This window comes from Fringilla coelebs, assembly GCF_963513975.1.
Source record: "Fringilla coelebs genome assembly, chromosome: 6".
In the NCBI taxonomy this organism is placed as follows: Eukaryota; Metazoa; Chordata; class Aves; order Passeriformes; family Fringillidae; genus Fringilla; species Fringilla coelebs.
Genome location: NC_140034.1, coordinates 45,635,014 through 45,657,199, shown reverse-complemented (window position 1 = coordinate 45,657,199; position 22,186 = coordinate 45,635,014). Strand labels below are relative to the sequence as shown.

The 22,186-nt window shown below is 41.9% G+C and overlaps 1 protein-coding gene across 4 annotated transcripts in view; it reads right to left on the bottom strand.

Moving 5' to 3' along the window:
- TSPAN4 (tetraspanin 4) overlaps window positions 1-22,186 on the bottom strand; it is a gene marked incomplete at its 5' end in the record, with an annotated part of 415,229 nt that overhangs the window by 5,507 nt on the left and 387,536 nt on the right. For all 4 annotated transcript variants that reach the window (XM_084208494.1, XM_084208495.1, XM_084208496.1 and 1 more), the window contains 3 exons: window positions 1,984-2,067; window positions 4,081-4,212; window positions 11,619-11,720. In XM_084208494.1, coding sequence (XP_084064620.1) covers window positions 1,984-2,067; window positions 4,081-4,212; window positions 11,619-11,720 — 318 coding nt within the window. The remainder of the gene's footprint in view (window positions 1-1,983; window positions 2,068-4,080; window positions 4,213-11,618; window positions 11,721-22,186) is intronic.

Sequence of the window (22,186 nt, the reverse complement as noted above, 5' to 3'; positions counted from 1 at the left end):
CAGGTAGAAAATTTTAGGGTGTGAATTCTGTTTTAAGCACTTACTTTGATCACTTCAAATTTAGTCCCTACATAATAGTAATAGTTCCTGTTAATAAGTTCTTTGAAAGAATATATGAATACACACACACACACAATTATATTTATGAAGAAAAAATGGTTATAAAGTTGTTAATCTTCCTCAAGTTTCACTCTTCTACAGTGAAATCAGATTATTAGGATTCGGTGTGCTGTTTATAGCAGGCACTGGCCTTGTGGAAGTATCCACTTTTGGGGACAGCTATGTAATGAAACAGTGGTGGCTGAGCTTGGTTTATAATTTGAAGCATGCATGACTGAGGAAGATTCTTCTGTTGCATGTCCTTCAAATTATGTTACTGTATGATTCTATAAGATGCTTAATATGAAAAACTGCCACATGCTATGGGCCAGAACACAACTGAAACAGCAGCAAGAGAGGGGGCCCAGTTCATTTTAGGTGACAGTATACAAAAACTTTTGTCATCAGGTAGATTCAATCACACCAGGCAGCTGGAAGGCAGACTGAAAATCTGTTGTGTTCTGAGGTGTTTTCCCTGCATTGCACAGCATTTACTAGGAATATGAATTTGCATTTTTAAATTGTCTGAAGTGCTTCCTCCCATGCAAACTAGCAATGTCTTTCTGTCAGAAAGATAGTATTGTCTTAGAAATTTAATATATTTAGGTTATTTATGAGAAGGACTCTGACCATGGGCTGCTGGGGGTTTTTAGCATATCCTTTAAAGATACCCTAAATGCTGAATGGCTGCTCAAAACCTGGTTTGCTTTTTTAATCATGGTAATATATTAACAACAGTCATAAATTGCTTGTCTGCCATATGATCTTATGATTTTTTTTCTCTAAGCATATCTGCTTATCATACTGGAACAAACCCCAAAACTCTACTGAATTTGGGCCTGTGAGGCGTCAAGCATTTGCATTAATAAGTTGCAGCCAATAAATGACATATGAGAGAGTAAGATATGTGCCATTCTGCCTAATCTGTCATTATTGGGAATGTGAGTGGAATACTAATCCCAGGCTCTCTCCTGCTGCTGCTAGTGGCATACCAGGCAAATAAAAAAAAAAACAAACCAAACCAAACAAGCATGAGTTAATCTGCAGTTACATGGTGTTAATTAGCTTAGCAATGCCATCCTTTGTGCTTGCATGTTGAGTTTGAGAGAGGGGGAGCTGGAAACTAAAGCTAGATCTTCATTGAATTTAGGAAAGGGGCTTTGAACCAGCCTGAGCTCCAGCACAACTTTCACCTGTGTATCCTCAAGCTGTGCCACTGGGGCTTAGACTGGCACAACCACAGCAGGCTGGGTTAAAGGCACAGGCACATAAGAGACAAAGTGGTGGACAAGAGATTCTTCTCTGGCCAAAGTCACAGTGGAAAGGACTGCAACTTGAAAATCTGATAGCCATGTCTATGCCAATCATACCTACTGAGCTTCTCTGCCATTAATAGTAAGGGAGCACAGCTTTATTGGCAGGGTTGACTACTGGGCACCACAATCTGATTTGTAATTTACCCTGGGCCTGAGGGATGAGGTTGAAGACTTAAGCTACCTCTAGACTATGCTGAAGTTGGCTATTTAGCCTAAGTCCTCTCTGGAGAATACAAGCACCCTAAAGGCAGTTCATCCTACTCTGATTAGGTGTCTGGAGTCCAGTCTCCCCTCCCAAGTCCAGTTTCAGTCTTAGATAAACCACTTGATCAAGTGCCAGCTCTTTGTAGTACATCATATAACACTGTGCAGTGCAGTATTCCTAGTTCTGTGCCTTGCACACAGTATTTTAACTAAAGTAAAACTCAAAGTACTTAATAATTTTGCATGATGACAGAGGAAAAGTCTGCAAGATTTAAAACCTGCTTGAGCAGAGTATATATCTGAATCTGTGGTTACTTACTTAGTTACAATTAGTTAGGATTTGAAAAGTGATATTAAACTGTACCTGCACCATAGCTGTGCACAATGCAAAGATGCCCACTGCCAGTAAGTTTTCCTGGAGCCATACTTTCACAGTTTCATAGCAAGGCTAAAAAGAAAAACAAACCAAGAATATTGTATTGGCCATAAATACAGCTCTACTCTCCCAGGAATATACAGCCAGAGAAAAAATGGATCTGACCTAGCTGCTAGGTAGCCTGGATTATCATTTCAGTGCTGGAGCAACTACAAGGTACTTTTGGGTTGAACCTTGAACATGGAGTACTAATCCCAGTGACAGAAAAAAGTGCATCTCCAAAATGCTGCATGAGTGCTGCTCCATATAAATTCAGCCAGTAACTAAAAACAGTGTGCTGGTTTTGGCTGGGGTAGAGTTAATTTTCTTCACAGTGGTGGGTATGGAGCTGTGTTTTGGATTTGTCCTGAACACAGGGTTGATAATCTGTAGATATTTTTGTTACCATTTAGCAGGGGTTACACAGAGCATGGTTTTTTGGTTTCCCTATTGAACTGTCTTTATCTCACCCACTCCTTTCTCACTTTTACTTTTCTCCTTCTCCCCTTGATCCCACTGGTGGGAAAATAAGCAGGCTTAGTAGCCAGCTGGAGTTAAACTACTACAAATAAACCAGCACTGGGTTTGGGTCCTCTTTGCCCTCTAAAATCCAACCAGAAGCAGTTAGAACCTTACAATGAGGTTTTCATTCTTTCCACATTTCAGGGAAATGAACATTTCTTATAATACATACAGACACATGAAATCCAACAGTCCCAGTATGAGTGGCTTAGTAGCTGCCCCTGCTGCACATGGGCCCATTTCATACCATTTTCAACCATTCCAAACTACAGTATGGGCACTCCTCCATTATTTTCTTCATGCTTTAAATTCTGCAGGAGCTGTAGCCCTGTTTAACTGGTCCAGTTTTGGGGAGGATGGAACTGGCCCAAGTGAAACCTTTCTTTAAATAATAATGTCTGTAAGACTACCTTGTGCGAAAACAGGGCCCCCCCGTCTTGTAAATGGTCATGGCCAAGACTCATTCAGCCTTCAATTAGGGGCTTTTACATATGTATAAAGGAAGAATTATTAATGACCATCAGAAGCCAGAGGGTTAACCTGCACTGATTTTCTTGCAACCCTGAATAAAATAGAAGAAGAACTTTTCAGTCCTTAAATTAAAAAAATTACCTGGAGCTACTCAAAAAGTATAAGGAAGCTGTTTGATGTGAACTCAGCCTCCGTGAGTACCAATCCATGCATATGAAATCTCAGTAGAAAGTGGCCAAGAGAGCTTTACTCATTGTCTCCACAAACCATTAGAACCAGCAAAACTTAGGCATAATTCCACTTCATCAGGTGGCCTTACTCCACACCCCTCCTGTGTAATTGCACTACCTGTAATTAGCACAAAGAATTGCTGAGCTAATTTCAGAGACACATTTAGGTTCTGACTATCTGTTCCAGAAAGATCTTGCTGAGGCCATTGTAGGGAAATTATCCCATGGAGTTTTGAATTTGATTACAGGCAAGTGCAGAAACTCATCGCAAAAAAAAAATAAAAAAAGCTGCTGGCAACTCAGGGGAACAGTTCCCACTCTTCTGTGCAGTGGAGGCCCCTGAACAAGAGCTCCTGGTGGGAGAAGAGTGCTCAAGGCTCTCACAGTCCTCTTGCCTCAGGACTGCCTAGGCTGTGATAAGCTACAGCTGCTGCTCCAGGGCCTGTGTGTGCATGAACCATTTGCCTTTATTGCGACCTGACCCTAGTAGGTGGGACACTAAGAAGGACATTCCTGCCATTTCCTAGCTTGATGTCACTAGTCTGTGCTGCAGATCAGTGTTGGAGTGGACCTGTCTGCAGTGTGAAACAACAGCTTGAAGCCTACTGAAAGGAAACCAGCTCATAAAAATAACTAAATAGGGGTTTCATTGGAGGTCAAAGGCCACAGCTGAACAGGAGCCTTCTGAAAGCCCCTGATGAAAGGTGAATTAGGATAGAATGAGGTGCACAGCTTATCATCTCTGCAGCCCTGCAAATGACTACTGCCTGCCCTTCACGTGGGCTGCAATGCAGCTGCTGCTGCGTGCTGCAGAGCTACTCACCGCTTTCCACCAGGTCCCTGGGGAATGGAGCCCACAGTTCTCACTGAATTCTAAGCAGCAGGAGTCTGGCACCCGGGTTGTGTTGTACACTTCAAACCAGTCCGTGTAGTTGGAGACTCCACAGCATCTGAACTGGAAAAAGATGAACCGAGGTGATACCGTAAGCGTGATCCATCACTGCCTGTTCTGACTTTGCCTCCTGGAGCCTGACTGCATTTTGATTATACCAGCAGAGGCTTTGAATTTTGAAGGAAGACAGTACTTCCTCAGCTTTACGCAAAACAGACCCTCTTCTCCACTCTTTTGTATTATATTTAAATATGGACTTGTATGCAGCTACTGTTGATGCAAGAAGGAAAGGCTCCTCTTTGCAGTGGGAAGATACTGCAGGAACTGAAACTGGACCACCTCAGACAAGTACTAAGATTGGGTTATTGACTGACCAGAATTATAGCAGTTGTTTGCAGCTTGTCAAGAAAAATTATACAGGTACAGCACCCAAGAGATGAAGACACTGGGATCTGTACAGCACACTTCTTCTAGGATCATGGTTGGAGTAAACAAGGTGAATTTCTCACTAAACTATTAATTACTAATCACCTTTGAAAGTCTTTGCCAGTCAGCTAAAGGTGTATTTCCTCCTCTTCTCTCTGTGGTGCAGTTCTTTAATGTCATCATCTGATGCTGCTCTAATAGTTGTGCCTTAAGTGTCTGCCTACAACGACATAGTGTGTGCAGAGATCACAACACTGCTAAATCAGAAGTTCTGTTTGACTTTGGTAGTGGGATGAAACACACAGAAACACACAGTAGTAGAGGGAATGGCTCTGTGGCCATCTTCCCCTTGGGAACTGGTACATTCCTGTGATAGGAAACAAGCTAGGACTCATTACCATATAGATGTATACACCATCTGTCGCCCTTATGCAAAAGTATGAATTTGGTGGGATTTAGACACTTCAGCACCAATGAGTAAACAAGACAACACTGGGCTGCAGAACTGCTCTCTGCTAGTCACAGTACCTCACACTTTTCTGGGGCTATGCCAGCCACCTACCTAGTCCCAAAATTACTTGCCAAGATCTTATTTTTTAAAATGTGAATTTAGATAAGCCTGAGAGTGTTTTCCGCATCCCTGTAGAGACCACTTCTCTTGTTTCTGAGAGACTCATAATCATGCAGACATCTGCATCACCAGGGCCAAATACCTAATTGAGATCCTGATGTTTACACTGACTTGAGGGAGAGTTTTCCTTTGTTATGTAATAGTTGCAGAGTTCAGGCTGTAGCAGAGTTGTAGTGTTCAGGTCTTGTTGCACACACAAAATGTGCCACTCCAGACCCATAGAGGGCAGAGGTGTCACACGCTGCCTCATGCATCTTATGATGCTTCAAGCACTCAGAAAGTACTCCTTGATAGAGACATTTCAGTGCTCACAGCAGAGTTTTTCTTCTGACAAGGAAAAGTCAGAAAACTTTCCTGCACTAACATCTATCCTTCCAAGTTTCTGCTCTGAATTTTGATTTGGTCTATGGCAGGACTCAATCCTCCACTTGCAAATGTTTGATTTTTAAGTTCACAGGCTTCATTTTCTACAAACTGACATGAAACTAGAAAAAAAAAGTTTGTGCCTTTCTTTTTTTCCTGTATGTTCCTGCACAGAAAACAGGAGGTCCATGTGTAACAGGTCCCAAAAGTGAGTAGGAGCTGCTTGGAATACATGGCATGCATTTGAGGAAGGCTGGTTTATTTGGAAATCTAACAAGAAGAAGGTCTTGCATGCTGTCATCATTAGAGACAGGAGGCAGCTCTTTGATAGACAGCGAGAAGTGACAGCTTGTAAACAGCAAGCCTTAAAAATGTGGCTCATCTGTGATGTAGAGTGTGCAGCGGTAAGGGCTGAGACATTTGAGTGATGTTCTGGCCAAACACAAGTGACACAAGTTTGCATAAATCAGAACTAGACTCCATCTTCCCATAATAATGCATGGCTGAAGGTGTCAGTCTGACAGACGAAGGAGATGAAGATGAAGCACTGGTTTTGTAGCCAAGTGCTCACTAACAAGTTGAGGACAGCTGCTCCTATGGAGCCTGTGAAGCAGGAGGTGGCTAGGCCATGAGCTTGGATTGGGACTCCAAAGAGTAAAAATTCCTGGAAAGCCACAAGGTGAGAATAGGAAGGGATGCAGTTGCAAAGATGAGCTGCAGTTGGATACAAACTGCCTGCCCACACAGATTCTCTGTATAAGAGCACAGCAGACACAGCAATGGAAGAATGGGCCAAGAGAAGTTCAAAGTATAAATAAAGGACATAACATAGTCTTGGGACTGAGATAAATAATGTCTGTAACTATAGCTGGAAGAAATGTCTTTGGAAGACGAAGGATGAGCAATGGGATTAAGCAGCGGATGATCCATAGCCCTAATCAAGAGGAGGTGATGAATACAGCAGAGTTCTAACACCACAGAGACCTGAGAGTGCAGAAGCAAGGGAGGGAGCACTGCTCAGTGTAGGCCTAGTCCCATGAGTGGCATCTCTAGGGAGCAGGGGCATTGATCCATGGTCAAAGACGCAGGAACAAGGAAACGAGCAGCAATGGGATTAAATGGATCACCAGTTCAGATCCAGCAAAGGGGTCCAGCTAGAAGCCAGAAAGGCAGATAAGCTGAGAGCTCAGTAAACTCAGGGACTTTACTATGGACGTCCAAGTAGAAAAGAGACAGTGCAGGTGTAATTTTGGATCATGTGACAGGCAACTGATTTATCCCAGGTTGATGCAGCTGAACAGTAAGCAGCCAAATTGTTGAGGGACCATTAGAAGAAAGGGGAACATGGAGGAGTTTTTTTTGGATTCCTTTTAGATTTGAGAGCAATGTTCTCTTGAAAATTGGCAAGGTTTCTAAGCAGGGATAGTTGGAAACAGGCCTACACCTGGGGGATGGAGAAAGCTCAGGGCACATGAAGGACAATGTCTGTCACCAGCAGTTTGTTGTAGTCATTTCTACCACAAAGGTTGATGTTCTGCCAAAGCAGGCATGAAAGCATTGAAGACTTGATTCTTGCTACAACCACATTCATTTTTTGGTCACATTTACCCTTCTGTCTTCTTCCCTTCACAAGTTAAGTGGTAAAATTACACAAGTTTGCCTAATTGCTTACTTCTGTTCTCACTTTCAACATTTACATTTTTTAGAAATAATTACAAACTAACAGTGCTTATTTTGGAGTACCCAGACTAATACGCTTTAAAAGGGAGTCATCTATTAAAAAAGTTTCTATCTCAGTGCAACAATGCAACTCCTGGTAAGGAGTTGGACACAAACACATTTTACATTATTCTCAATATTGAAGGCTAAGTAGGCCTTATCTTCTTTGCCAAATCCCTGCAGACTGAGTCAGGCTGGGATAGGGTTTGTGAAAATAAACAGATATTCAATCCTTGTTGCAGACAGTTTTTTAGCAAAACCTTGTTTTCTGGTTTTGTGAATGGGGCAAAGAACTAGAGACAGAGTAGGGGACCTTCTATACACCTTTTTCCTCCATCACTGTAAAAAATGATGAATAATACAGTTTTGTTCTAAAAATCATGTTTAATGGGTGGTGGTTTCCAGTAGTAAAAAGTATGGTTTGATCTAATAGAATCAGTGAGTGGGAACAGGGAGATGGGTCAAATTTCTTCTCAGTTACAGTGGTCTAAACAGGCATGAAAAGGCATTACACAGCAGCAAAAGTGAGCTGAATTTGCTCACTTTAGTGAAGCTAATAGGTTTTCTGCATGGTTCTTGAATTACTGCCCGCTTAGTTAAAAGTAGAAGTGCTCAAATATTGATCACAAAGATGTTGGGGATGAAGCAACATTTTAAAAATTAATGCCTATTTCTCATTTTCTAATGATCTCCACCTGTGACTTTAACCAGTCCTGGTGGGTAAGGAGTTTAATGCAGTTCAGGGTAACTTACCTCCTGAACTATCAGAATTTTAGTCATGTTTGAAAATCACTTTGTAAGCTTTCATAGTCTTCAGTCACGACACACAGAATTCATCTGCTTGTGTTTCTGATCCTTTTAAGGTTAGAAACGCTATTGAGAAAGGCTGAGAGTTTGGTTAGCTGAAGGTATTAAAAAAAAATCAATAGAATGTTCTGATTTGAAACAGCTCCCTGACCTAGAGGCTTACTAGGACTGCAAAATGAGTCCAGTGCCTTTCCTCTCAAACACTTGGCAGGTTTGCAGCTTAACCCAACTCCTTTATCGGTAATGTGAGAGCTCAGGCATCAGGCAAAACTGCAACTTCCCCCTAAAAGACAGGCCCTGTTTTTCCCTTGTTTTCCATTTCTTGAAAATGGTAGACTTCTGTTAAAAAGAGGGAAACCATTTTTCAAGGCACAAAGGCTTTGGAAAAGAAAAATGTTCCTCAAAAAGTGCTCAGGCCTTTCACACTTAGACAACCACCACTCACAAGTCACTGTGTGCGCTGGGCATCTACACTCCAGTCAAAACTCCCCCCTGATTTGTGACTGGCCAGTCCCAAAAAAAATCAAATGCCATCTAAATGTGATTCCTTGGAAAAACTTTATTCCTCCTTTTTTCAACCAAAGCTGCCATCCACAGTAGTACCTAATGAATGAAGGATGGGGATGTCTCTAGCTTAAATCTTGGGAGAAATGAAGAACTATGCCAGAGTGTCAAAGCTACTGCTTAACCACTGCTCAGGCTCCGAAAAATACTTTTACAAAGAAAGGAGTAAATGCAGAAGGGACAAGGGCTCATGTTTTCTGTTACTGTTATGTTTTTTACATGGCTTTTTTTTCTTTTCTAAGGCTGCTGTTTTCCATCCACATACAGAGACAGCCCATGGCTCAGCCAATGACTGATGTCTCCCATCAGGAAAAACTCTGTCCTATATGGAAATGTGGTTGCTCTGCTGTGGCTTTTGTTGAGAGCCTTATGAGACAGAATGCAAACAGCAAGCCTGGGCTGGGATTTCCCTTGCAGGAAATCCCCTGCATCACCCTAATCCTCCAATCAGTGATTACATTCTACTGATTAGGGATGTAAGAGATAATGATTATTACACAAAAACCCCCCAAGTTGGCATTTAGATAGCTCTATTCAACTGCAAAGTGTTTTACATAATTAACCATGATGGGATTGTCTTTGCTGCACCTCTGCAATAGTCTATTCCCACATAGTTTTGAAAGATACATGTGAGAACCAATTATGCAGAGTGGCAAAAATGGATCTGTGGGAGCTCTTTGCTGTTCTCCTCAGTGCCCAGCATGGGGAGCACAATGACTTTGACACTGTGGTACTGCCAGGCTGGCATGTGGTAATTTCACAGTGGCCATGAGAGAGTGATGTCTCCTGGCTGTACACAGCCCAAGGAGTGGCATTTTCTTGTCATCTTTTGAGCTCCTAGGAGTTAGCTAACATGAGTTTAATCTGAAATTTATAAGGCACTCTTTAAACTGTAATGGGTTTCAAGACCAAAACAATTACCAGAACACATGACCGTGATCTGCAGCACTACACAAACCACAGACTATGGAGTCCTGCTTCAAACCCAAGCTGGTCACTGAACCTGACCATTTCCTTTAAGCAAAAAGCCAGATCTTATTCTTTACAGAAAAAGAATCTGCTGTGCTGCTCTACAACAACATCCTACCACCAGATACGTCTAACTTGAGTTTTTAGCTCTTGGATCAATTACAGAGCCCTTTTCTCTCACAACCCTTTTTCCTTCCTGCTTTCTTTTGAAGCACTGCAATCACATCACTGCTTCATTTTTGCCTGTTTATATAAGGTATTTAAAATTTCTCACCGTAATGTCACTTTCCAAAATTATTATTATTTTTTTACATCTTTTCTGAATCCAATCAACTCATGAAGATTTTGAAAAAATGTCACTATATGAACTAGACATTGCATATATTCTTACACCTATTTTATGCAAAGGGGAGAAGAAGTATGAAACTGCTTTTCCCCCCACTTTTGCTATATGCTTTTAAGACTTCTTGGGGTGTCACTGAAAGCAGATTAATACTTACTACAAATATTTTAATTTTAGCAGTTTTTAGTACATTTTTACTACACATAATTAAGTTACTGTAAAAGAGTAAACTTTCTAATACTGTTGGATATAAGCAATGATATTAAAAAATATTATCTGTATTTCACATGGCTTGCTCTCAAGCTAGCACCACCAAATGCATTTCTCTTGTCAGTAACTGATGCCTTCTCATATTTGATGTATTGGAAAAAGTATTGGAAGAGAAAATTATTAACAATATTGCAAGATGCTGAGGCCTTTTAAAGGCAACTGAAAGAACTTTTCACGTGCAGTTGCTGGGATGCAGGACTGAAATTGGCTTGTTTCCTGGACCTGAGCTGTTTGTCTTTCACACACAGAAGTGTTGTAGGCAACCTACTGCACTCACCACAGGTCCTGCAGACCCAAAGATGCGCAAGGAGTTTGGCCAATCAGTTCTTTTGTTCTCTTAGCAATCTCAAGGTTTTCATTTCTCAGATCATTTCTTAGCAGCCTGGTGCTCTTGTCACCTTGTATTGTCAATAAGAGGAGACTTTGGGAGCACTGGGAGAGGTTACTGTCTTTGATCCATTTAAGACACAGGCAAGACTAAACCCCTTCTGTCTGTACCACACTTGCACCTCTGGAGGAGAAACTGAGAAGATTATGCAAGATTTTTTGAGTGAAGCCAAGGCAGTGCAAGTGCTTCTGACTAAAGCAGGAGAAAAGCTGGAGCACTTTTCCATTCAAGAAGCAGAAAACATGAAATCATAAAGATCACCCCCAGGAGAACTGATTGAACTGAATATGAAACAGGTACAGAGCTAATAAACCTGAACTGTCAGTGATGGTGTTTTCTCAGACAAGGACAGAGGAGGAAGCCAGCTACAATGTTCACCAGTCCTCAGCAGATGAACATTGGCAGAGGGCTGTCAGAGAATTGGGACAAATGAACAGCAGTGACAACACAGCAATAAGCATTCCCAGCCCACCTGTGATGGAGGATGATTTAAATTTGCTGGGGAAAATGTACTGACTGTAGGAGGAGGTTACAAACACCATGCTCTGTTTCTATTTTTACTCACTAGTGGGAACAAGAGTAGCAGTGAAAGGAGACAGGACAAAATTAAAAAGTGGTTGAAGTAGTTTTCTTTGCTATTATGCTCTTTATCCCAACATAAGCCACCCCTCTGAATTTAAAGAAAAGGTACAGTTTGTCTCCTGTCTGACCAGCTCCTTCACACTCCACATAGTACAGAACTGCACATTTAGGCATCAACTTAGTATAAACTTCTAAAAGGAAGACAATATTTCCTGTCAAAGGAGAAATAAATAAAAATTACTGCTTGTTACCAAAAGCAGAGTTTAGAGTTTAGTTTAATGTGCTGACTGGGTGGGAGAAAGAGAGTGACTTGGATTTGGAGGTTTAATTAAGTTAATGCCCAGAACATGCCGTTACAGAGCCCAGAAGGTACAGAGGAAGAGGTGAAAGAGAGAGTTCAGACTTACATCTGTTTGAATGATGCTCCATGCATTAGTGAGGCCAATATTTCCATCTGTCCCATACAAGTGAAGTCCTTTCTTCAGATCCCGCTGAGCATACGTGTCAATCTAGAACCAACAACAAAAGACACAGAACTCAATATTTGCTGAGTACCACCTTTCAGAATCAAAGAGCATGGAGCATAGAGCTGTTGGACAATGGTCCTGTACTGAAATGAATAAAAGTTTAACCAACAGTTTTTAAAAAACATGAGGAGTTCCTCTTCTGAGCTTATGTTCCTGTTTCCTATCCCAGAAACCTTTAATACATCTTTTCCCTTCTCACATAACTACCAAAGTACTACAGGGAGACTGAATGCAGTTTAACCACTCATTTTTGCAAATAAGCCTATTTATGAAATCATTAATCTACACACAGTGTTTCCTTTTAGTTTAGTATATTTAATTGGGACCAAGGGCATTAATGTGTACTCCTCCATACTGGAAAACAGATAGACATGGTGCATTCCCTAGTGATTGCCCCTCTGGAACTCATCATTCCAACGGGGAAGAGGTGGGGGTGTGTCTAAAATGATGTAACCAATGCTAATTTTGAGTTATTAGTGGCAGCAAAGGTATTCTGCTTCTGCCATACACTTGGGCTTCACTTCTGATTTGTGCAGTCAGAATTGCTTCCTGACTGCAGCTGCAAAAAAGGTGGATCTAAAGAATCTTGCACAGTGTAAAAGAGGAATTTTCAACCCAGTACATCATTCCCCATAATTATTATGGGGAAAATACAAAGTTACTCAACCGTCTGACTCTACAAAAATACTATGACCTCAAAAGCTCACCATGTCCAGGAAGCCTCTGCTGTATGTACAAAAGATTGTGCTTGATCTGTCCAGTTCTTTTGTTTCCTTCCTGAAAGTTTACCAGCATCATGTTGAGCCAGTAATAAAAAAGCTTTGAGGCAGTACAAGAAACAGCACAAGTTAAGATTAATTACAACTTAATCTTAGCACCTTAACTATCGTGGCAAGGCCTTTCTCATGGATGCCTTCCTTAAACAGTAGGTGCTGTGATCCCTCTGTAATTATCATGTAAGCTGCTTTTGGCTTTACACAGAGATTATACATCGTCACTGGTACGTTAATTAGAAGAGAACACCAAAGCTGAAAGCTGTCATTAAATTCGGAATTAGTTGAGAAAATTACAGGCAATAAACGATAAACTTATATGTGCTGGGGATTCCTAGCATTCATTTAAGAATTAGATTGAACTGTGTTTCAGCTCTGCACTTACCCTCAGCTCTCTGTGTCTCAACTGGACCTGCTGTGATCTCCAGCAGTGCCATCAATTAGGATGGAAGGGCATGATTGTGATGCCAGTCTCAGAGAGGCCTGGAAATTTAGTTAATGTCCTACAGAGGCAGTGAGGTAAATTAATTGTTTAAAAACTAATTCTTATTCAGAAACTGACAGAGGTGAAGAGGAACAGGGTAACTAAGAGCAGGTGGGGACAGAAATCCAGCAAGGCAATGTTACCTTGAAGATGAAAGACAAAGGTTTATTTTGAATATTAATTAATATCACCTGAGAATATCTGCCCTGTAGAGTGAGAGAGCTACACACCGGCCTTAGGCTCATATCAGCACTAATAGAGAACAAGGGAGAGAACAGCAATTCTTATCTGAAGGGTAAATGCCATGTTAAAAGGATGCAAAATGCAAAGTTTGCACTTCCTTAATCAAGTTTTGCTTTGAAATCTTGACATCCTATTTGAGATGGATCATGATAATTTATTAACTTAACATTCCCAGAAGATCAAGAGCAAAGTTTTGTTAGTCCATGTGTGCTTTAACATGGTCTCAAGAGATTGTGTCACCAAGCATTCCTGATCTTCCTTCTACATGGAGAAGCCTCACTAGCAAGCAACTTGCTGAGGCCTCTCTTAAAATTGACCACTTTTCCTGCACAAAGAGTGCAAGGCCTTTATACTGGGAACACAACTGGCATCAGATTTCTATATTTCAGAAACTGAGTAACAAGCAGAGCATTATTCAAGAAAACAGGCACTATGTGACCAGTTCTCCCACTGCTATTTCACAAAGTCTCAGCATCAAGTCCTGCACATGGTATGACCCATCATTATTTCGTGTTTTAAAAATAAAGTACCTGCTTGAATCTTGCTTGGAAGAGGATGTAATGTTTTTTTAGAATCTCACACCATGCATGCATCTCATTTCTTTATCTCTCTCTCATCTCTGTGCAAGCTACAACTTTGAAAGAGGCAAACACATGTTGTGGAACAGTACAGCCAGATTGTTTCAGCTTTCCATTTCATGTCCACTGACAGGGAAGATATCTGGAAATACCAGTTTTATACATATACAGGCAGTGGGAACTTTATATTGATTTGAGTGATGGTAAAGGTAGGATCTTACACAGTTCTGTTTTACTAAAGTTTCTGTCCTACCTTCTAATTAAGTGTGCTCTACATACAACAGTATGCTGCTCTCTGAAGAGCAGCTGATTTAAAATCTCTCTGTCACAGAGCTACTCCTTGAAGCATTCACACTCTTCTGTTTGCTTGCACTAGGGTCAAATAGGTGTTGATCAAACCCTAGGAATAACCTTGTACAGAACGACCGAATTTGTGGGTGGTGACTGGGTTCCAGGAGAAAGGGAGAACAGGGATGGGCCCTTGGCCTCCTGGCACTTGTGTCTGCAGCTAAAGCAGCAGCAGGAAGCCCCCACCCTCTGTGTCTCCCCTGTTGCCATTTGTTATTGATGTGTTACCTTGCATGAATTAATCAGTGGTGACGTAACCTTGGACTTCCTAAGAGCCCAGACGAGATTAAACAGGAGGGCTGCTCTCGTTCCCACTGTGAGGAGCTCAGTCTCATCGTGCAGTCCTATTGAAAGCACATTGGCCTCTGCTCACATAACCTGTGTGCAAGGTTATAAGATGGATATTTTCCCCCAATGGAAGCACTGCTTGAAGCTCTAGACATACTATTCCTACTGGCTTTGACTAGAGAGGGGTAAGTAAAACCCAAAGCCGATTTGTGGGGCACAGCTGGCAAGTGCTCTTCCAGGTCCTCCTGTTTCCTTCTGACCTTAATTCTTTTCCTTCCTCAAAATATTTTTAGAATAACAGGAACTTTTCAATATGCCTTTATTCTAATTGTAACTTTGATTTAAATGAAAACTCCCAGAACACCCCCAGCTGTCTCTTCTGCCTTTAATTTTTTTAGAAAATGATCTTTCTGAAAATGAAATGCTGCGCCACAGTGATTCATCACATCTTCTGACAAATGATCCTACCCAATATTCACCAATCTGTCAGCTTCCCTTGTTTGTCTCTGAGCTACCAGCCCTCAGCCAGGCAAAATGTCTATCTCAAATCAGGACTGAAGTATTATATTTAATATTCTGCAATTTGAATCTGCTGCATTCTTCCATACACAAGCCAGGCCCTTCACAAATCACAGCTTTAGTGAAGCAGCACAAAGAAGAATAACAAAAAACTCTGCAGACAAACTTGCTCTAAATGAGGTGCCCGTTTTTAGACATGTGGAATACCAGGGATTTCTTTAGACTAAAGAGTTTCTTAAAAATTTGGCAGCAAGAACCTTTTATCAACCTGTTAGTGAAGAGGAGAAAAATTCTTTTCCTCCTTGGGACAACAGATGAGAGGTGAAAGCTTGAAGCTGGCATGGCATCCATGCCATCCATATAAAGCCCTGGGTTCACAGACATACTGGACACACTGGAGCCTTGCCCATGTTTATCAGCCCCATCAGGTTCCAGTGGTGTTTCTGGTAGGTTAAACATGTCCCAGTGAGGTGATCCACTACAATCCATGCCTTCAAGAGAAGCACTTCTTAGAGCAGGGCATGCATATTGCTGCACTTTACTTAAGCTAAGATCCTGCAAAGAGCAGCAATATTTCCACACTGACTTCCATTAGGCCCCCATCGGGCTCTTAAATCTCCCACTGTCCTATTACAATGCCTTTCTAAAAAATATATACTGATCTAAGGTGCACAAGTCACGTGCAGAGAGTTTTAGGCAATGAAGGAAACTCAGTATTTGAACTGCAGAAGGGAAAGCTACAAGAGATGCAGCAGGACTGGAGAGAACCTGCCACAGAGGTCAGGAAAACTGGCTGGAAGCTGGATGCAACTAGAGAGAATGGGCAGAGATCTATCTGAGCCTCACCTAAACTACAGCTGGGACAAAACATTGCCTTAAAAAATCTTACTCCAGCCTGCATATAAATTCAGGCCAAATTAAAGTGTTTCTTTCTTAATCTGTATTCCCTTGAAGCAGCTACTTAAGCTGTAGCAATGCACACGAAAGGCTGCTTTTACTGTCAGCTTTGTCCCCTCATGGCCTCAGAAATCCAGAGCCTCTGAGCAGAACTGTGGCTGGCTGGCTGGCTGACAAGCCCAGCTGGAGAAGCCAGCACACTTCAAGAGGACCTGGGGCTGTCAGACTCTACCTTGTCTCCTTGAATAAGACAAGCTAAGAATAATTGAGGATGAGATAAAAACTGTGTAACAACAGCGACAACAAACTCCGGCTTAGCACAGACATGCTGAAAGCACTACATAAACATTCTGCACTGCAAACAACCAGGTTCATAATTAAATCCATCTCTGCTTTACAGATGGGGGACTGTAGGGGCCTTCTCAGTTCCTGGGGGTGGTTTCACAGACCTCTCACTCTGTCTAAATAAAAGGCTTTGGAGTTTATGTACTTACTGTTAAGGTATGAACCAGAAGACAAATACTGTTCCTTGAAAAGCCCAGTCCTTTAATTTTCCCTCTGATAAGGAGAAGGAAGTGCTTTGAGCAAAACATCTTGGGCAAACAAGAGAATTGTGTCTGTGCAGAACAGAGGTATTATCAGTATTTATAGCTAAGATGAGGCACAACTTTGATCAGACTGAAGTTCCAGCAATACTGAAGGCAGAAAGTCCTTCCCCTGTCCCAGCACACTGCGAGGGAAGGTGGCTTTGCTGGAATCTTCTCTGGAATAAAGGTCAAAAGAAGCTTTGGGGGAGATCCTTATTAACTCCTTTTGAACTTGCTAAAAGCATGAGATATCACTTAGATTGGGCATAGCCTTTAGGAAAAGGCCAGAGGATGCCAGCTTTCTAACCTGCAGGCAACTGGAGACTTTTAATTTCAAGCCTCAATGCTTTCCCCTACCACAACCTGTACAAAACCTCTCCCCAACAAGTCCCCTAAACTGGAGAAAGCCTCTCAGCAGTGTTCCAATATAGGTAAGCAAATATTCTTGACCTTTCTGGTGATTGCTTCCCCTACCTCTGAGCCTCTACAGCAGAACAGGAGAGGCTCTAAGGAAATGACAAAATATCCAATAGTTTCCCACCGGGCAAAACTTTTAATTTAATGCCTTGATAATCATTCTCTACAAATAGCAGGCAGTGGGAAATCGAATGTAAACAGAAAGTGCCTAATCTATAAGGTCATTTGTGGGAGCCTTTGCCTGCTAAGAAGAGATGAGATTGATTGTATCAACAGGTAAGGCTTGTTTTAAATGAGATGCCCCCCAGCATGTCTATAAGAAGCTGAGAGCCATAAATGCTCTCCTCACCACTGAAATCTTCCTTACACCATATGCCTAGAAATAGAAATCTTTTAAGATTTTAGTAAATAAGAGATACTGCCTGATTTTTGGTGATATTTGGCAGTTAAGGAACAATATGCTAATTTCTTGCCAGTATCATCAGTGTTGCACATCTCCAGAACACTTTGCTCCGTGCTGTGGGATTCCCTTCCTCACTTTTTCCCCAAATGTGAAACAACTTCACACTTAATGTGTGGAGTTAATGGGCTTAATGTTTAGGTTTTTTGTTTTGTGGTTTTTTGGGGGTTTTTTGTAATTGCTTCCTTTAACACAGAAACCCACTAGCTAGCGAGTTCTCTTCTCCTAAGTTGACTGCAAAAGCCAACATCAGGCATCACCTTATAGATCTAAACTTCAATAATTTAGTTGAAATACTTATTGCTCTAGCAGTGTTTGATATCAAGAGAGATGCACTGGCACTGGCTGTGTAACTTCAGAAGAGTAAAGAGTACAGGAACAGAAGATCAAAGGAAATGGTCTGGGAGCAGAAAGAAAATGTTTCTGAAACTTCTGGCTTAGGTCAGCTGAGGTAAGACCTTTCAGCTGCGCCACAGGCTCTCTACTGAGTCTTGAAAAGTCACTGCTTCTTTTGTTTCAGCTATTTGTAAAATAGGAATAACCTGACTCTGGTCATGCCATAAAGTTAACAATATAATAAATAATTTGCACTGGGCATTTGAATACCAAACCCAGTGTGGAAGATGAAGCACTTATACAGAACCTGAGACAATGAATGGATTTTCTAACCTGAGAGAGAACGCGAAAGAGAGAAAGAAAGAGGGAGGAATCTTCTTGACACTTAGAGGTAAAACTGAGTTTCATCAGGAAGCAAAAGGAAGGACAAGCACATCTTGCACTGGCCTGGAGCAGGCAATTGGTGAAACTGTAGGATAAAGAGTCTCCCTCTGTGTGCTCTCGCAAAAACCAAGAAGTTGCAATGGTGTTTAACAAGAAAGTAATGAAATCAAAAAACTTGGGTTTTTCAAACCAGTGTTTCCTGGGGCAACGTTTTGGGCATATAATTAATTGCAGTTTCAGTCACTGTCTTCTGCCCACCATCACTTCCTTCTGCTTGAGTGCAGGCAGCAGCAACCAGATGAAGCTGCAGGAAAGGAGCCACTGAAACATCCCTGTACTTTTCATACTATTGAAATGCCAATGAATGCCACAGCAGCTTTAGTTCCTCTGTTTTACAGGAGATCACAAGGATGGCAAGTCACTAGAGTCTGCAACTCAAATTTTTTCATGCAAGAGCAAATTCAAATGCTTCTAGCAACCTGCACCAGATTTTGTCCAAATGATGCCTTTAAAGGTCTAAGGGAGACAGGCATTTTATCATTGTTTAGCTTCCTATTATGGCTGGTGTAAGGGGAAATACACTGCTCTGTAGCCAGAGGCCACTGCATGTAACCTGTTCTTAGGCACAGCAACAGCTGAATTACTCGTGAGTCAGGTCCCCAGGTTTGTTTAAATAAAGCACATCATAACAAGCTCAGAGACACAGGCTCAAAATATTAAGCTGCAGCTGTGCAGTTTCTTGGCTCATTTAGAGAATGAAGCCAGCAGCAGAGCCAACACCTTATTTCAGCTGTCTGTATGGCACCTGAGCACAGGTACTGCCCAATGAGATAGTCCAAGACCTCCTTAAAAAACCCCTCAGTCTTCTTTATTTTTAGTGAAACTAGGGGTAGAAGCTTTAAATATGAATTCTTGGTTTGCTGTTTCTTGTTTAAAAGAAGTTGGAATGCTGCAGCAGACATGGGGAAAGGCTGGGGGAAACCAGGCAGGTAAATCAAATCAATTGCTTACTTGAAAGCCTGACATTGCAAAGTAACTACCATGTTATTAAGTCAATTCCTCTTAACAATTATGGATTTTGGTGACAAAAGCCTCACCAGCGTGTTGGAGGAATTTCAGGTGAGTGAACACTGAAGTGCATGGTTTTTGTGACATACCTAATTATAGAGCATTCAGGATACATTTGCTGCTGATTCTGTAGAAGAAAACTTCTGTTTACATACAAATAGACTCCTCTTCAGATTATTAAACTAGTTGGGAAAACCCATTCTCAACAAAAGCTGTGAGTCACCGTGGTCTAGCTGTGCCATTTCTCTTCCACAATGAAACTCCCTTTGCAGCAGGTTTTCTTCATATCCTTGCTCCAAAGCTGACTGACACAAAAGAGCTTCTGTTCCCTTTCTCCAGTTACATTTCCCACCAAGTGTTGCTCTCAGCAAGCCTCCCCTGCCTTCACACATCAGCCTCGTGTGCCGCAGATCTCCCAAGCTACCCTCAACGCCCTCGTCTCGCTCCTGTGCCACCCCTCCTACTCACTTCAACCGTCTTTCCCCACACATGGGCCTGATTTGCTCCTTTCCTTCCTGTCCCAATAAATGGTAATTTTTGCTTGATCTCTAGTGGCCTCAGGAGCACACTTGTGCCAGGGTGTAAAGACTCCTCTGAACTATGCTCATGTATTGAAATCCCATGCACACTGAATCCAAGCCAGCAGAAAAGGGAAATACTCTTTTCAAAACCTATGTTGACCATATTCCCAGGTTATCTGTATTCAGCCTCCTTACCTTTTGGTTTCTTTTTAAATTTTAAAATAGATAATCACTTTCATTTGTCCTCAACAGTCATCAATATCACCTGAGATAAGCAAAATGGGAAGGATGCTAATTAACATAATACATGCTGTTGAGCCTTTGTTTGCCAAGAGACATGAAAGGTGGGTTGCATTTGTGTTTCAAGCGCTAACAGCCTGTTATCTCCAACTATGCAGACCCAAAAAAGAGCACCAACCCCTCCCCCCCCATCCACCTAGGGATGCACATGTCAATAGAGCCTTAGATCCAATTAGCTGCCACAAAGGCTTCAGGACTGCAAGGCAGGTGAAAGCAGGGAGACAAAGCACTTCCCTTGTAGGAATGAATGACCCCCGTGTGATTAGGTACCAGGACCAGTGACATTGGACACACAATCCTTTGCAGACGCTGTGGGCTGGAAAAGGGGAAGGCAGCACTTTGCTCACAGAGATGAAGAACTTGGCCATTTGCCCACTGAGCCATTTGCTGCAGCTGTCCCATGGGATCAAACTTGGCTTCAATTATTTACCATACTCATTTACTTAGCTTAAAGGTGAATGAGAGCATGTTCAAATAAGAGAGAGCACTACTAAAATAACAGAGGAGGAAGGATAACCAAGGCAAATCATGCCCTGTGTTCCCACTGTGGTAAGAGAAGATGAATGAGGCCCCCACACTGTGTAAATGTGGGCTATCTGCAGATCCATTTATCCAGTTAACTTAATTTCCTCATAAATTTATGACTTTGGTAGAAAAATACAAGCCAAAATATAGATTTGTCCACTGCTGTAAGGTAAAAACAACTCTGCAAACATCTAAATAATTGCACCCTCTCTGTATTGGGCCTCTGGTGTCACCTGAGCCTTGCTGGGGCCATGGGGAAGGCTCTAAGCTCCTCTGGTTATTCCCAGACATGGGCATTGCCACTTCTTGGTGTCAGAGCTGCTCTCCTGAACACAGACCTCAGCTCCACTGGCACCAGTAACAACTGGGCAAGCTGCAAAGATGCTGGGGGACAGGGGTGGCTAATTTCCTCAGGGGTAGAAATTTTCCTAATTTCTTAGAACAAGGAAAACAAATATCTGCTGATAAGCCATCTATCTTTGAGCTGGAACTAAAAGACCTATTTAAAAACCAAACCAAACCCACTGAAGGGTTAAAATCTGCTACTCTGCCTGGAGAAACTTGTCTGGAAAGAGTGATTCTGTGGAAACAGATTGAAAGCTGTGTCTTCCTAGATCCAGGGAACGTTAATCCTTAGGGGAAAGTGAGGTTTGCACACAGCCTGCTTTATTATTCTTAAGATAAGCTTTCTCTGAAATTAACTTACTTTAAATAAATAATGCTGTGAGGAGAACTACCATCATCCTTGGAGGGAACAGAGCACCAGGCAAAGTCAAGCACACTCCAGTGGGCTTCATTCCTGTGGTCTCTGCTCAGCCTGGAAATAGGAAAAGTGCAGAACACACTCCTTGAGAGAGAGTGCAGCACAAATCCAAAATCCAGGAAAAACAATGGGCTTTGGAGGAACAGCTGGCTACTTGACAGAAACTCAACAAAACCAGTGCCAGAGCTGCCTGGCCAAAGAGCAGAGAAGGTGATGATCCCCTTACCTATCTTTTCTACCTTGAAAAAACGTTACCTTCTTCCAATCACTTGGATGTGTACTTGGAAGAACAAAGGATCTGCTAAATGCCAGCTCACCACCTGGCAGGAATCTCACTGACTATGGAGTTGCTCACTTTTATGCAACCTGGCATCCTCACATGGCGTCTCCAGTGGCTCAGACCCCTGTTTCTATGAGGGTGCACGCAAGCTTGGAAACCATTCCCTCTCCAAACCCACCACCCTGACACCATGGGTGCTCTGACCTTCAGCAACTGCAATTACTGGGTTTAATCCCCAGGTAAGCTTTTCAGTGATGATGTCATAAACTGGTAAACAAAATGTCTTAGAGAGTTGGTAAATAACCAAAGCAACAGAAGTGAATAACTGCTATTAAATGCCTCCCTTGCTTTAACGAAATCAACAACTGCAGCTCTTCAATGCATTTCACTGAAAGCAGATTTAATCGTGAATGGAATGATTTGGGACTCAGTCAGTGCAAATGAATAAACTACATGGAGATTGCTTTCCATAATAACAGAAAACAAGCAAACAAACAAACTGCCAGTCACAATTATATGGCACCAAATGCAGGTTTCCAACACTCCCTTCTTCCAATACCGTCAGAACAAAGCCGCATTTCTCACTGGAAGTCACATGAGTTGAATGGAGAAGGAAATATGGTCAATACACCGGATGTTAACCAGAGGTAAGTGACAATGCCTTCACCAAGTGAGAG